Here is a 13,368-nt window from a genome sequence, read left to right as displayed (position 1 = left end):
TGCTCGATAGTGGGTTCATGCCTCCATTGAATGCAGGACGATGACGAGAAAGTTCTAAGGTTGTGGATGTGCTGTTGCCACTAGGGATAAAACATTGATGCTATGTCTAAGGATGTAGTTGTTGATTACATTACGCACAATACTTAATGCAATTGTCTGTTGTTTTGCAACTTAATACTGGAAGGGGTTCGGATGATAACCTGAAGGTGGACTTTTTAGGCATAGATGCATGCTGGATGGCGGTCTATGTACTTTGTCGTAATGCCCAATTAAATCTCACTATATTTATCATGACATGTATGTGCATTGTTATGCCCTCTCTATTTGTCAATTGCCCGACTGTAATTTGTTCACCCAACATGCTTTTATCTTATGGGAGAGACACCTCTAGTGAACCGTGGACCCCGGTCCATTCTTTTATACTGAAATACAAATCTGCTGCAATACTTGTTTTACTGTTTTCTTGCAAACAATCATCTTCCACACAATACGGTTAACCCTTTGTTACAGCAAGCCGGTGAGATTGACAACCTCACTTTTTCGTTGGGGCAAAGTACTTTGGTTGTGTTGTGCAGGTTCCACGTTGGCGCCGGAATCTCTGGTGTTGCGCCGCACTATATCCCGCCGCCATCAACCTTCAACGTGCTTCTTGACTCCTACTGGTTCGATTAAACCTTGGTTTCTTACTGAGGGAAACTTGCCGCTGTGCGCATCACACCTTCCTCTTGGGGTTCCCAACGGACGTGTCAGCTACACGCATCAGCCATCAATGGTACTGTTCAGCAGATCATATTCCTCTGAATTGTTTAATGCAATATGCATAGCCTGTGATACCTTAATATTCATCCTGCTGTATTTCATCCGCTCCTCTGCCCCAGACCAACCCCACCCAAACATGTCGCTGGTGCGTCTAGCTGGCAACCCTAACCTGACATTTTTTGATCGTCGTAGAGCACAACATTGTGGAATTTCAGTAAATTTCAAGAAATGCAGCACATGCAGTATGTGCTTGCAAGGGATCCCCTTTCTAATCATCCTTTGACAGCTGCACCTTATAATTTCTGCCTCCTTGGGTCTATATTCCACGTAGAACCTGGTCCTTACATGATTCCTCCATGCCACAATGAAGATGTTTGAGTCTCCTGCCTGCATTTTTTCTAAGATCTCTATGCCGCCAATCTTTGAAAGCTCACTTTGAATAATATAGAACACATCAGGAGTGAGATTTTTGCAGCAGCAACCTCTAGTTCTCTGAAATTAGTAATTGCCACTTGTGTAGTCTGTGAAGCCGTGCAGTCGTCGTGGGCTTCGTTCTCACGGAGACGGACAATTGCGTTGTCGTAGTGCATAATCATATCAACAATTGTCATTTCCCCATCTAGGTGCAGGTGCAGACAAGAGTTTAAACTTTCACTCCGCTGGTTACTTTTCATACCCAGCCGAGAATCCTTGAGAGAGATACGCCGCAGCCCAAAGTTTCCTCTTGGTGTACATCCTCTTCATCCATGTTCTAGTTTTTGGGGATTGCCATTTTCTGTAAAATGCATGCCATCGCTCCTCAAATACTTGCTCTGAGGTGGTGTAATACAAAAGAGTCCTGAACTCGTTCAGTGACTTGTTAGGTAGATGCATCTCCATATTTTTTTCAATGTGGAAGCTGTAGATGCGATGCGACACACCAGATAATACTTCGCCGATTGCCCCGATCATCGCGGCATCTGCATCCGTGATTACTGCATTTGGCTTCTGTTGACACATCGCTTTGAGGAAAGTCTTTAGAAGCCAAACATATGTTTGTTCATTCTCGCTTGAAAGGATAGCACACCCAAAAACCGTTGTCCTACGGTGGTTGTTCAAGCCCACAAAAGGAACAAATGGCATCCTATATTTATTCATCTTGTATGTGCTATCAAACACCAGCGACATCTCCGTAGTCCTGGTAATCCCTACGTGACCGAGAATCACACCGAACATGTGCTTCGGACGGCCTTTTTCATCAACGTCATATTCATAGAAAAATTCAGGGTCCCTCTTTTTCCTCTTTGCCATAATGCGGATGGCTGTGGTAGAGTCACCGTCGAAAAGCAGCCTCCTCCTCTCCCTAGAGCACATGTTGTACAAATCCTTTCTTGTGAATCCAACACCGGCAAATGAACCGGAGCCTGTAATGAATTTTCTCATAATGAGGTGCTTCCTGACCCCCATGGATCCCAGTGATAATATCTCAGATCTCTGCGCGTCGTTGATCGTCCTATGGGACCGAAGAAACGGAGTCTGACATGGTTCAGCTGGGTCATGGTTATGTTTGTCACGAAAATCTTCAACAACCTAGAAACCAGTTCTTCCATCAAACTTGACCACCAAACGTGCCTTGCAGCCGTAGCGAGACTCAGGTCTGTGCCTATATACACGGCCTTCCGTGGTCAGTTGGTTTTTGGGACGTGTGCCTTGTCTGGAACACACAAAACGCTTTAACCGAATTACTCCATCATCGAACCGCCTAACCTGGTCCAGCCGGACGCTGAACCCATAATCTTTAGCATATCTGTTGTAGAAAGAATATGCTGCTGCTTCAGAAATAAAAGTCATCTCTTTTATCATCCGAGTATAAATCCCGATCACTATCGGGATATTCATTGCAATTGCTACCTTTCTGTGGTTTCTCGAAGTTGACTAGCGCTTGGCGTCGCCCGCAAGTAGAAAACGTAGGCATTAATTAAAACTATAAATTTATGTGTTCCAGCTATATGAGACCGATAAAAAAGAGATAACAACCTGGCTCATGTCAACGAGAATCCTCAGGAACTGATGCACCTTCCACATCATCAGTGTGGCCCGTGTCCAAGTTAGATTCACCGTAATAGTCGTACTCAAGCTGCGTGTCAAATTGTGCCTGAAATTTATTAATGCATTGCGAAATTTAGTAACCGTAAATTTTACAGTTGCCATTATTTCATGCATCATTTTATGTCATTGTATGAGTCACTACACATACCTCACTACTATTTAGACTCGTCATGTGTGTTCACCATGGTTCTCATCATTTTGATCGTCTCGTGTGTTCACCATGGTTGTCATCATTATCAAATTCATCGTACGCAATCTGCATAAATTATGACATGAGGAACCATATATAATTTGATGATGCTGGACTGCTGGTAATCAAAATGAAAAATAGTGGCTCACATCAAACTCGTCTTCGCTCCAGCCGGCTTCGTGCTTTAAATTTTCCTCCATTTCAGAGTCATCGGAATTATAGCCGACGTATTCGTTTTGTTCCTCAATCATACCAGATATAGAGTTCTCCATATTTTGTAGTATTGGACCATAATTAGAATTGAAAAACCGGCAGAATTGCGTCCTCTTACTATGCTACAAGATGAAGTCATGGTACCTCTAATTTTAAACCCTAGCGGGGAAGATGCCGAGCCGGTGGCGCGCCTTTCCAAGGTCGTCGATCTGCGGGGAGGCTTCGCGCGCGGTCGGCGGCGTCGAGATGCGAAACAACCACTGGCGGCGACAGACGTGCCGGCAACAACCACCGACGGCCGAGCCGGCAACAACCGCTTGCGTTTAACCTAGCGACGGCGTGGAACAGCTCGATCAGATCTCCAGTGCCGATGAAAACGATGCATGCAATGGGAGCTAATCACGGTGATTAGCTTAGCACGTGGGACCCACCCACGTGGGGTCGTCCGTATAGATACGCCCAGGCCCCGTATACCCATACGAGTCTTGCACTGGGCTTGGATATGGGTTTCGGCGGGCAGCACAAAAAAAACAAAATCGGGACCACCGTACCCCTTCGACGATAAGTCGCGAGTTTGGAGAGGGTGCGCACCGAAGCACACCTCTTTTCTCCATTGTACTACTTATCTTCCCTTAGACACATAATTTTCTACTAAAAATAACTAATTCTCATCTATTGCAAGGGATGACGATAAGAGATGATGTGTTGTACACATTATATTTATCGTCTTACTCGTAGATGACGTGGATTACTAAGAAAAGATATGTCTTTCCTACCATTGTACATGCCCTTAGACGCCTCCGCTTGTCCCAAATACACTGCCTCTACCGTAGCTTCTCCCATGCATAGATGGTCAACCTTTAGAGATACACAATACATGGTCGTGATAAGGAAAATTAGGATGGATTCCAAAAATATCTCTCCGATGTAGATCGGTGCACATCTATAGTATAAAAATAAGACTCGACAATGTTATTGACAATGTTAAGACAAGATGACACTCTGAGCTTGTCAAGCCGGCCCATAGCCGTTTCCTACCGTTCCATGGAGCATATCTTCAAGTACAAAGTATTGTATCATGACCACAATATTTCCCACATAGCCTCTCATTTCTATTATATTTAATTCGCCAAAGTAACGTATAATTTTTTTTAATCTTCAAGCGATAACAAGTCAAGATCAGAGCTTTGTGTTAGTGTCGACGATGCAAGAAACAGGAAAATAAGCGACAACAAGCTACTGGAATAATGGGCGACGAAGCATAGCCAACGGGAAATAACGGGTGATACACCGTCGGTTTGAAGGTTACCTGACGGCGAACTAAAATGGGCGACGATAATGTGACCCTCGGCTAAAAGAGGAAATCTAGTGTTGGATATGTGAGATTAAAGATTCTCATGCTTACCATGATAGGAGGTTTTAGCCAAGGTGTCACAATTTTCATTTGGTCTATATCATGAATACATGTGAGTATACCTGGGCATTCTTCGGGCCAGGCCTAACAAAGACCGGCGCAAAAAACACATGCCCATGCCCCGCCCAACCATCGGGCCTAACTTTCATGCCCAAGCCTGGCCCATCACTTCAAAAGACCGTCGGGCCTCGGGCCTCAGGTCGGGCCGCTTCCCTACTTCACACATTTTTCAGGCCCAGGCCTGGTCTGGCCTGACCATCGAGCCTAAATCTTCGGCCCAGGTCAGGCCCACAGACATGCACGGGCTGACCCAAGCCCGAAAAATTCAGGCTAGGCCGGGCCGGGCCGTTCGGGCCGGGCTTCCTATGGCCAGGTATGCACGTAAGGAACCTACGTAGCAGTAGCACTATAGGAAACAAAACATAAATCACTATTCAATACAACTGGTGAAGTAATATGGGTTGTGAAGAACATTTTACAGGAGATTGGTGTTAATCGGCGCATGGCTATGGTTTAATGGCATGAGAATTTTAGGTGTGATCTATCTTTGTATGTTTCATGTGAGATCACTTCACGAAAGAACATGCCACACATAAATTATTGGAAATTCAATTTATACCGTCAAGAGATTAGCTGGCATATCGATTTACCAAAGTATCGCGGGGATGCATCTTGATGATTTAAATTGCAATGATATCAACGAGGATGGTTCTCATTAAGAACTTAGTTGCTCTACAGGATCTACAGATTGTTTTTGTGTATAGGTTACCTTGGAGATGAAGTTGCGATCTCAACTAATCTTGTATTGGTTCAACCTATAAATTTGCCGACGTGACCCAAAGAAGCATTTGATGCACTATATTTGTAAAGTATGTGGACTATTCAGATAAAAGAGTTCAAACCTTTATGTCAACTTTTTTTCGTTTTGTGAATACCGCTATTGTGTCAGAGAGAGAAGCGATGGTATGCGGTCGCTCACCAATTTGTTTAGTTGTTAGGTCAATCTCCATAGCGTATTAGCATCCAAGTTAAAATAAAGAAGGCTGAATGATATATATATATATACTCATGGAGTGAACTAGCAGCCGGCTGCTGTTCTTTCTACAGTAAAAAATTATGGCATCTCCAACGGTCCACGCATACCAGACGTTTAAAGTGGTCGCACATGTCCATTTGCGTTAGACCGCGCACACGAAAATGGTTGTTTTTTTTACCGCGCGTCCGTTTGTGCCTGGGATGTTTCCAGCGGGCGAACGTATAAATATTTTTATTTATTTTTTCATTTTTCATTTAACCATAGATAGAAACATTACACCCGAACATGGTTACATTGTAAAATGAGGAAAATCTAACAAGTGTTAGCCTTGCGGGTTTCGTGATTTCGCTGCCAAGAAAGAACACTCTCAGACACCCAGTTGACTAAACTAGAAAATCCAGCTAGGTTTTGTGTGTCTATGTTCTTAGATGTGCAGGAAGAACATCGAAAGACCTATACTTGTGGCTTCAATTGACCGCTGGCCATCTTCGCTTCAAACAAAGAACACTCGAACAACACTAGATGTCGGTGTCCTCGTCAGACTCGTCCATGTCGTAGTGCCTGCGGCAGGATGTCTTGTCGAACACATTGACGATCATCTCGCAGTCGCCTTCGTAGAGGAAGGTGAGCAGTCAACCGGCCTCAAAGTTGTGGGTGCAGGCGAACTTGTCACACCCGGTGTGAGAGTACATCTTGCCCTGCCCGTTGAACAAGACCTCAATAGGTCACCGGCAAAAGCCGCATCTAGCCTCCCGCAACTGCAACTTGGCCGGCTGGGCGCCATCGACAAACTCGGCGAACTTGTCCGGCAGCCGCTTGATGGCGAGGGGGTCCTCGTCAATGCGGAGGATGAACTCGAAGGAGCTCGCCTCCTGCGAAGACGACGACGGCGACGACGAACGGTGGGTGATAGCCCCTGCCGCGGCCTCGACCGCCTCGTCGGCCAGCTAGACCGGGCATGGATTCCCTAGCGGGTTTGTGGGGTGGGAGGGGGGTGGGGGCGGCGCTACAGTGGAGGTTCTGGTGGCTAGGGTTTGTGTGGAGGAGATTATGAGGCAGCCGAGCGCGCGCCCCTCTTTATATACGCCGGAGGCAGATGTGGGGCGTGGCACGCGTGGCATCGCCATAACTTCATTGGCGGAGGTTGGCGGCGGTCGCTCGGCAGGCGAGGCATCGCCACTAATGTAGCGCGGACTGCCAAAGCGATGCCTGACTCGTTTGAGAAGACGCATCGACATAGGTCGCGGCCGAGCGGGCCCGTGGGAGAAACGAGCGGACACCCGGTCCGACCTCGCAGCGTTCGCCGAGACTCATCCGAGGCACATATTTAGGCCGCGTTTACGTCTCCGCGGACTGATCGGTCACTATACGTCAGCCGCTGGGCTTAGATACACGCGTATTTTTCGATCGCGTGGTAGCAAGCGGTCGCTCCGACGTTCGTTTGGGTTGCCCATTGGAGATGGCCTTTATCTACTTATCTAGTCAATCGTGACACAAGGTTTGCTGTCGACTCCTCTGCATGAATTCATTTTCTGCATCCCGTTTCCCGTGAAGCTAGAGCCATGTCCCGTGCGATCGTCGTCAACTCCTCGTAGCATGCAGAATAAGTCTTAGACGGTAGTCATCACGGACGCAAACGAAACAGTTGAAAAATCCGTCGGTGATAAAATAAATTATGTGCATGTGACCTTACTCTAATGTTCATTGCCATTGGTTAATGGTCATCACAGTCGCGCGACTACATAAGATCCCTACACCCATCGCAGATCATAGGAATCGGAAATAATGGAAGCTTCAAGTACCATACCATGGCTTCTCTGCATCTCAGTCGCCACTTTCGTCTTCTACAAGGTCTGCTATTCAGGCCAAGACAGATCGCAGGGTAGCTCGACCAACTCGCGGCTGCCGCCGGGACCGACACCCATCCCTCTCCTCGGCAACATCTTCCACCTCTCAGGCGAGCTGCACCACGCGCTGGCAAGGCTCGCCGGAGTACACGGCCCCGTATTCTCATTGAAGCTCGGCGCCACCACCTGCGTCGTCGCCTCCTCCGCCGCGTGCGCCCGCGACGTCCTGCAGAGGCACGACCAGATCCTGTCGGCGCCTTCCGTCACCGACGCCGCGCGCGCGCTCGGCAACCACGAGCGCTCCTTCATCTGGCTGCCGTCCACCAGCCCGCTCTGGAGGCGCCTCCGCGCCCTGTCCACCACCCACCTCTTCTCCCCGCACGGCCTCGAGGCCACGCGGGCCGTGCGGGAGGCCAAGGTGAGGGAGCTGGTCGGCTTCCTCCGCGGCCACGCCGGCGAGGCCGTGCACGTCGGCCGCGTCGTGCGGTCCGGGATGCTCAACCTCGTGTCCAACGTGCTGCTCTCCCAGGACGTGGCCGACCTGACCTCGGACGCCGGCCAGGTGCAGGAGCTGGAGACGATGATCAGGGACATCCTTGACGAGCTCACCAAGCCCAACCTGTCGGACCTCTTCCCGGCGCTCGCCTCGCTGGACTTGCAGGGCCGCCGCCGGCGGACCGCCAAGCGTATCACCAGGTTCTTCGACTTCTTTGACCCGATCATCCAACGTCGTCTCAAAGATGGAGGCGAAAGGAAGGAGGATTTCCTAGATGTGCTGTTGCAGCTCCACTCGGCGGATCAGCTGAGCATTCAGACAATCAAGTCCTTTCTTTTGGTACGTAATGATTGGTCACTGCATATACCGAGCGGCACGTTCGGTAAGCTACCTATATATAAAAAAAGAATGGTCACTGCATATTACACTTTTACTCAGAACCATTATCCTTAATTATAGATTATCTATTTCATAAATTTCTGTTTTCTAGTCGACTAAGATGCAAATGACTGCATAATGCACCAATTTATCCTGACTTCGTGAGTAAGGACTAAGGACATCACCTCAGAAAGGAAATTTTTTTTTAGAATAGATGTAGGACCAGATCATGTCACGAGCTTTTCGTCCAATTGATCAGGTATCTCAATCAGAAACAACCAGGCCATGCCTCCCGATAAAAGAAGATCCAAAAAAAGGATATGAGGCTTTGTCTTCTCATTGGAGCCGCACTAGAGGATAAGAATACAAGGCTGACTAAGGAGATCTCAAAATTATCTTACCTAAAAGTTGACTTATTCAAAGGAATAATATAATAAACACATGGCACAGCTGGGTGCTAGAATAGTAGTCGTAGATAGAAGTTCCAATCACACTAACACACATATAGGGAAAACTGATCTTATGAAATCTCTTGACACCGACACAAATAAGAATTAACATGAAATATTTCGTGTGGCCAGGATCTCTTTGTGGCAGGGACAGATACCAACTCTCTAACGGTGGAATGGACGATGGCTGAGCTACTACGACAACCTGCGATCATGTCGAAAGTCCGCACCGAGCTGGAGGAAGTCCTCGGTTCAAAGCAGCACCCCGATGAATCCGACATCAGCAGCCTGCCCTACCTCCACACCGTGGTTATGGAGACTATGCGCCATCACCCGCCAAGCCCGCTACTGATGCCGCGCAAGGCCATGGCAGAAGGCGCGGAGGTCGGCGGTTTCTCTGTGCCGAAGGGCGCCATGGTGATCATTAACCTATGGGCCATCATGCGCGACCCGGCGACATGGACGAATCCAGAGGAATTTGTGCCGGAAAGGTTCATTAAGGTGGACATGGATTTCCGGGGCATGGACAGGTTCGACTTCATGCCGTTCGGAGCAGGGAGAAGGGCGTGCCCTGGGATGCCAATGGCGACGAGATCTGTGATGTTGATCCTCGCGTCTTTGGTACATGCATTCGAGTGGAGGCTGCCCGAAGGAATGCGGCCATGCGATGTGGATATTAGGGACAGGTTTGGCACATCTTTAAACATGGTAACACCGCTTAAGGCTATGCCAGTGTCATTGTGGTAGTGATGCATCCATGTGGTTAAGTACGCAGCTCCGAGCAAAGTCAAATAGTGCTACTCCCTCCGATTCATATTAATTGACTTTAATATGGATGTATCTAGAACTAAAATGTGTCTAGATACATTCATATTAGAGTCAATTAATATGAACCGGAGGGAGTACATATATATCTATCTAGAGTGGTGTAAAGTGCTTATGCTATAGGTAAAATGAAAATTATAACAAATAAGCATATCCTTTGGAAATTCAGATTTGGCAACGGTCCTACAAAAGACAGGTAATCTGCCGTGTGCCCTTTTCTTTTGCCGGGATCAATCCCTTGGACACACGGCAAAGCACTCTTTACATATAGGCCGCCAAAACCCTGTCGGCAAAAGATGAATGTCTGGTGAACTGTGAAAAGACACACAGAAAAGCAAAACACACGGCAAAATGCCCAAAAGAGCACACGACAACAAAAACCACACGGAAAAGATGGAAGACACGTGTACTATCCCGCCGCATCAAACAAAGTTGAAACCGCGCTACCGTCAGCAAAAAGGTACACCGAAATTTGTTTCCACCGGAGCCCACTATCTAGCTTTGCCGTGAGATTAAGAGGGGCTCACACCAAACTACGTTCCTTGGCGATAGCATAAAATAGGCACACAGAAATTGCTGACACTACCGTCCCAAACATTTTTCGTTCCCTACATTTCCCCGCCATCTCTTTTCACCAGTTTTGGTTTTACTGCCCCCACTCCGCACCCAACCCACACCCACCCAATACAAATCTCTGCCCAGAGTCACTATGGTCGCTAGCCTACAATATCTACCGTTTTCGGTGCTATTGGCATGAGATATTTGTGCCGAGCGACTAAAAATGGCTCACATCAAAGAATGTGACCTCTGCCGACAGCGGCGTAAATCCTGAAAGCAAAGGTTTGTGTAATTTTCTATGAGCGTCACCAAATTTCGTGGCAAATGCCTGACAACGGGTTACATAGAAGAGCTTTGCCGATAGCCAGGCTACCCTCAGGACAATGGATCAAACAGTTTTTCGACAACATAGGAAGAGTTTATGGCAAAGGACTGAGCCTACATTCAGTTTTTTTTCCGATGGTTTTTACATAGGCTCACTGCAAACCTATGTGGTGGGTTCCACCTATAAGGGATGCCACATCGTCCCTCGTCCGTCTTCCACCTTTTATTTGCCGACAACTTAAGCTTCACTCTCGGCAAACCTTTGCCATGAGCCTCGATGGAATGATCTAGGCAAATCCCCGTTTACGGAAGGTGCTTTGCCGGTAGGATTTCTCGTGGTCATGATCACGGCAAACAGTTTGCCGGGTGGAATTGGGGCTTTGTCGTGTGTTTCCTGTAGTGCTTGTCTTACTGAATGGTGGCTTCATTTAGTTGATCATACAATGGTGTGGACATGAACGTTTAGAACATATAATTATGAAAACAGAACTTGCCACATGTCAATATTGTATAATTCTAGGAGAAACTGGTATTAGAAAATATTTTGACAATTTCGACACAAATATACAATTTCATAACTCATCCACCTTAGTCTGGTTATTGTGATTTTATTCTTCAAACTAGCCCAGTTGTAACATCCCAAAATTTAAATAAAGGAAGAAGAACTTTTCCAAGTATTCAAAATTCAGAACCAACAAAAACTTTTACTTTGCATATAGTACCCTGCCTAGGACTTGTGCATTTTGAGTGTTATGCCATGATGTTTGTTACTTAGAGTAAGTGAGGAACTCCAAAACCCTAAAGTGATCAAGTGATCATCATAAATCAAATCCATCAAAAAGAGAAAGAAATCAAATATTTTTAAAACCCTAAAAACCCTAACATATGGTCTTTGTCATCTTTGGTAAAATTGACCCTAGACCCATTTGATCCTCACCAATAATTGTAATATGATATTAATGAGTAATTACAACTTGAAGAATCAAGGATATAACTTTTAAACCAAATTCAAATGTGAAAATAGGATCACATATGATAATGGTCATTTCTGACTTTTATATTCTGGTCACCACTTTGAGCCTCTCTACTTCAAAATTTCTAAACTAAACAAATCCAAATTTTTGCATGTCATCCAAGTACACAACAAGATGAACAACTTTTGTCAAGGGCACCATACCAAATTCATTTTGGATCAAGAAATATGAGCCAGCAAAGTGGAGACTTTTTATCAAGAACAAGATCACCACAAATTCGAAATTGACCAAACCAGACCACTCCTTGACCACTACTTGCCCTAGCCATGACCAGAGGACATCCCTACACCAAGCCCATGCCAAGAAACCACCAGGAGAGGGCAGCCATGGCGTAGACATGGCCATGCCGGCCACGTCGCACCTCGACACCTCCCTCTCTCTTTCCCTCCACGATCGGCCTCACCACCATGTCCAGGAGCTCGCCAAGGATCCCAGAAGATCGCCAGTACAAGCCCTGGATCGCGAGGACGACGACACGCCCCGGACGACGCGCGCCCACGACGTCCCTGGCGCGCCGCGAGCGGCATGGTGACGTCGTCGTGCACGGACACGCGCGGCACAGACACGCGGCGTTCGCCGTACACCGCCGTACCCCGACCAAGCCCGCGCACCGTGGTACCCTTCTCGCCACGCGGAGCTCGCCGGACACGCTGACGCCATGCCTTGGCGACCACGGCCGCCGGAGAGGATGAACGCGCCCGCCACGGCCGCGACAGTACACTCGCCCGCCCGACCACCGTACGCCGCCATTAACCACGCCGTTGACGCTCCGAGGACCGCGGTGACGCTGTGAACACGACCGCGTCGCTGCCTAGCTCCCTAGACCCCCGGAGAAGCCGCGCCCTGGTCGACCTCGCCGCAGCACCCCGGCCACCATCGCGCCTATAAAAGGAGGCCTCGCCTCGACCATCTCTTCACACCACCACCCTCCCCTCTTCTTCCTCGACCTCCCCAGCACCTCGCCATGATCGATTAGCCACTGCCGCCGCCCAATCGACGCCTCACTGCCGCGGAAGCCCCGCAGCAATCGCCGGAGAAGGAGGCCGCCCACGACGACGCCGCTGCTACGGGCTGCCTCGCCGTCGTCTACAACCTCGTCGAGCACACTGCCAACCCTAGGCTGGAGCCACCGTAAGCCCTCCGACCCCCTACTGCGCCGCCGGCGAGCTTCTCTCTCGCCGTCGACGACGACACACCGAGCCGTTAGATCGCGTTCTAATCCAACGCCCCACGCTAGTCCATACCGATTCGGCTTTTAAGAGTCGGCCGACAGGTGGAGCCCATTGTCGGGCGGCCCACGCGTGCACGGATGCGTGGTGGGCTGGCCTTGGGCCGTTTTTAAACGTTTGGGCCCGGTTAGCTTTCCCGCGTAGCCCGGTAATTCAAATTCGAATTATCCAAATCCATTTAATTTCAATACTGGTTCCAACTTTGAAAATCAATAGAATCTGTTTGGCTTGGCCAAATTTAACAAACTTTATGTCGAGGTTTTGACCACGGCAGATGCTACGGGGTAGCACATGAGAGGTGTAGAGCAAGGCGGCGTTGGAGATTCCGGGAACGAGATTGGCACACGATGTACCCAGGTTCACGTCCCCTCGGTGGAGGATCGCTACGTCCTGCTATAAATCACTATGATCATACTGTCGCCAGCATTAGGCGACTTGCTTGGTGGAAGCCGCCGGAGGCGGAGGGGGAGATTGTATCTAATCTGAGATTACATGTATGATGAGATGTCTCCTCAAGGAGGTACCCCT

General features: G+C 48.3%; 1 protein-coding gene across 1 annotated transcript; it reads left to right on the top strand.

Annotated features, from left to right (window-relative positions):
- The first annotated feature begins 7,414 nt into the window (after positions 1 to 7,414).
- LOC124657916 (cytochrome P450 76M5-like) lies at positions 7,415 to 9,665 on the top strand. Its single transcript, XM_047196392.1, has 2 exons — positions 7,415 to 8,382; positions 9,003 to 9,665. The coding sequence occupies exons 1-2, from the start codon at positions 7,486 to 7,488 to the stop codon at positions 9,615 to 9,617; spliced, it is 1,512 nt and encodes a 503-aa protein (XP_047052348.1). The 5' UTR covers positions 7,415 to 7,485; the 3' UTR covers positions 9,618 to 9,665.
- The last annotated feature ends 3,703 nt before the right edge of the window (positions 9,666 to 13,368 follow it).

The sequence above is a fragment of the Lolium rigidum genome, chromosome 5 (genome assembly GCF_022539505.1).
Source record: "Lolium rigidum isolate FL_2022 chromosome 5, APGP_CSIRO_Lrig_0.1, whole genome shotgun sequence".
In the NCBI taxonomy this organism is placed as follows: domain Eukaryota; kingdom Viridiplantae; phylum Streptophyta; class Magnoliopsida; order Poales; family Poaceae; genus Lolium; species Lolium rigidum.
The sequence above is the reverse complement of the archived record's forward strand: the minus strand, read 5'-3'. Positions and strand labels throughout refer to the sequence as shown.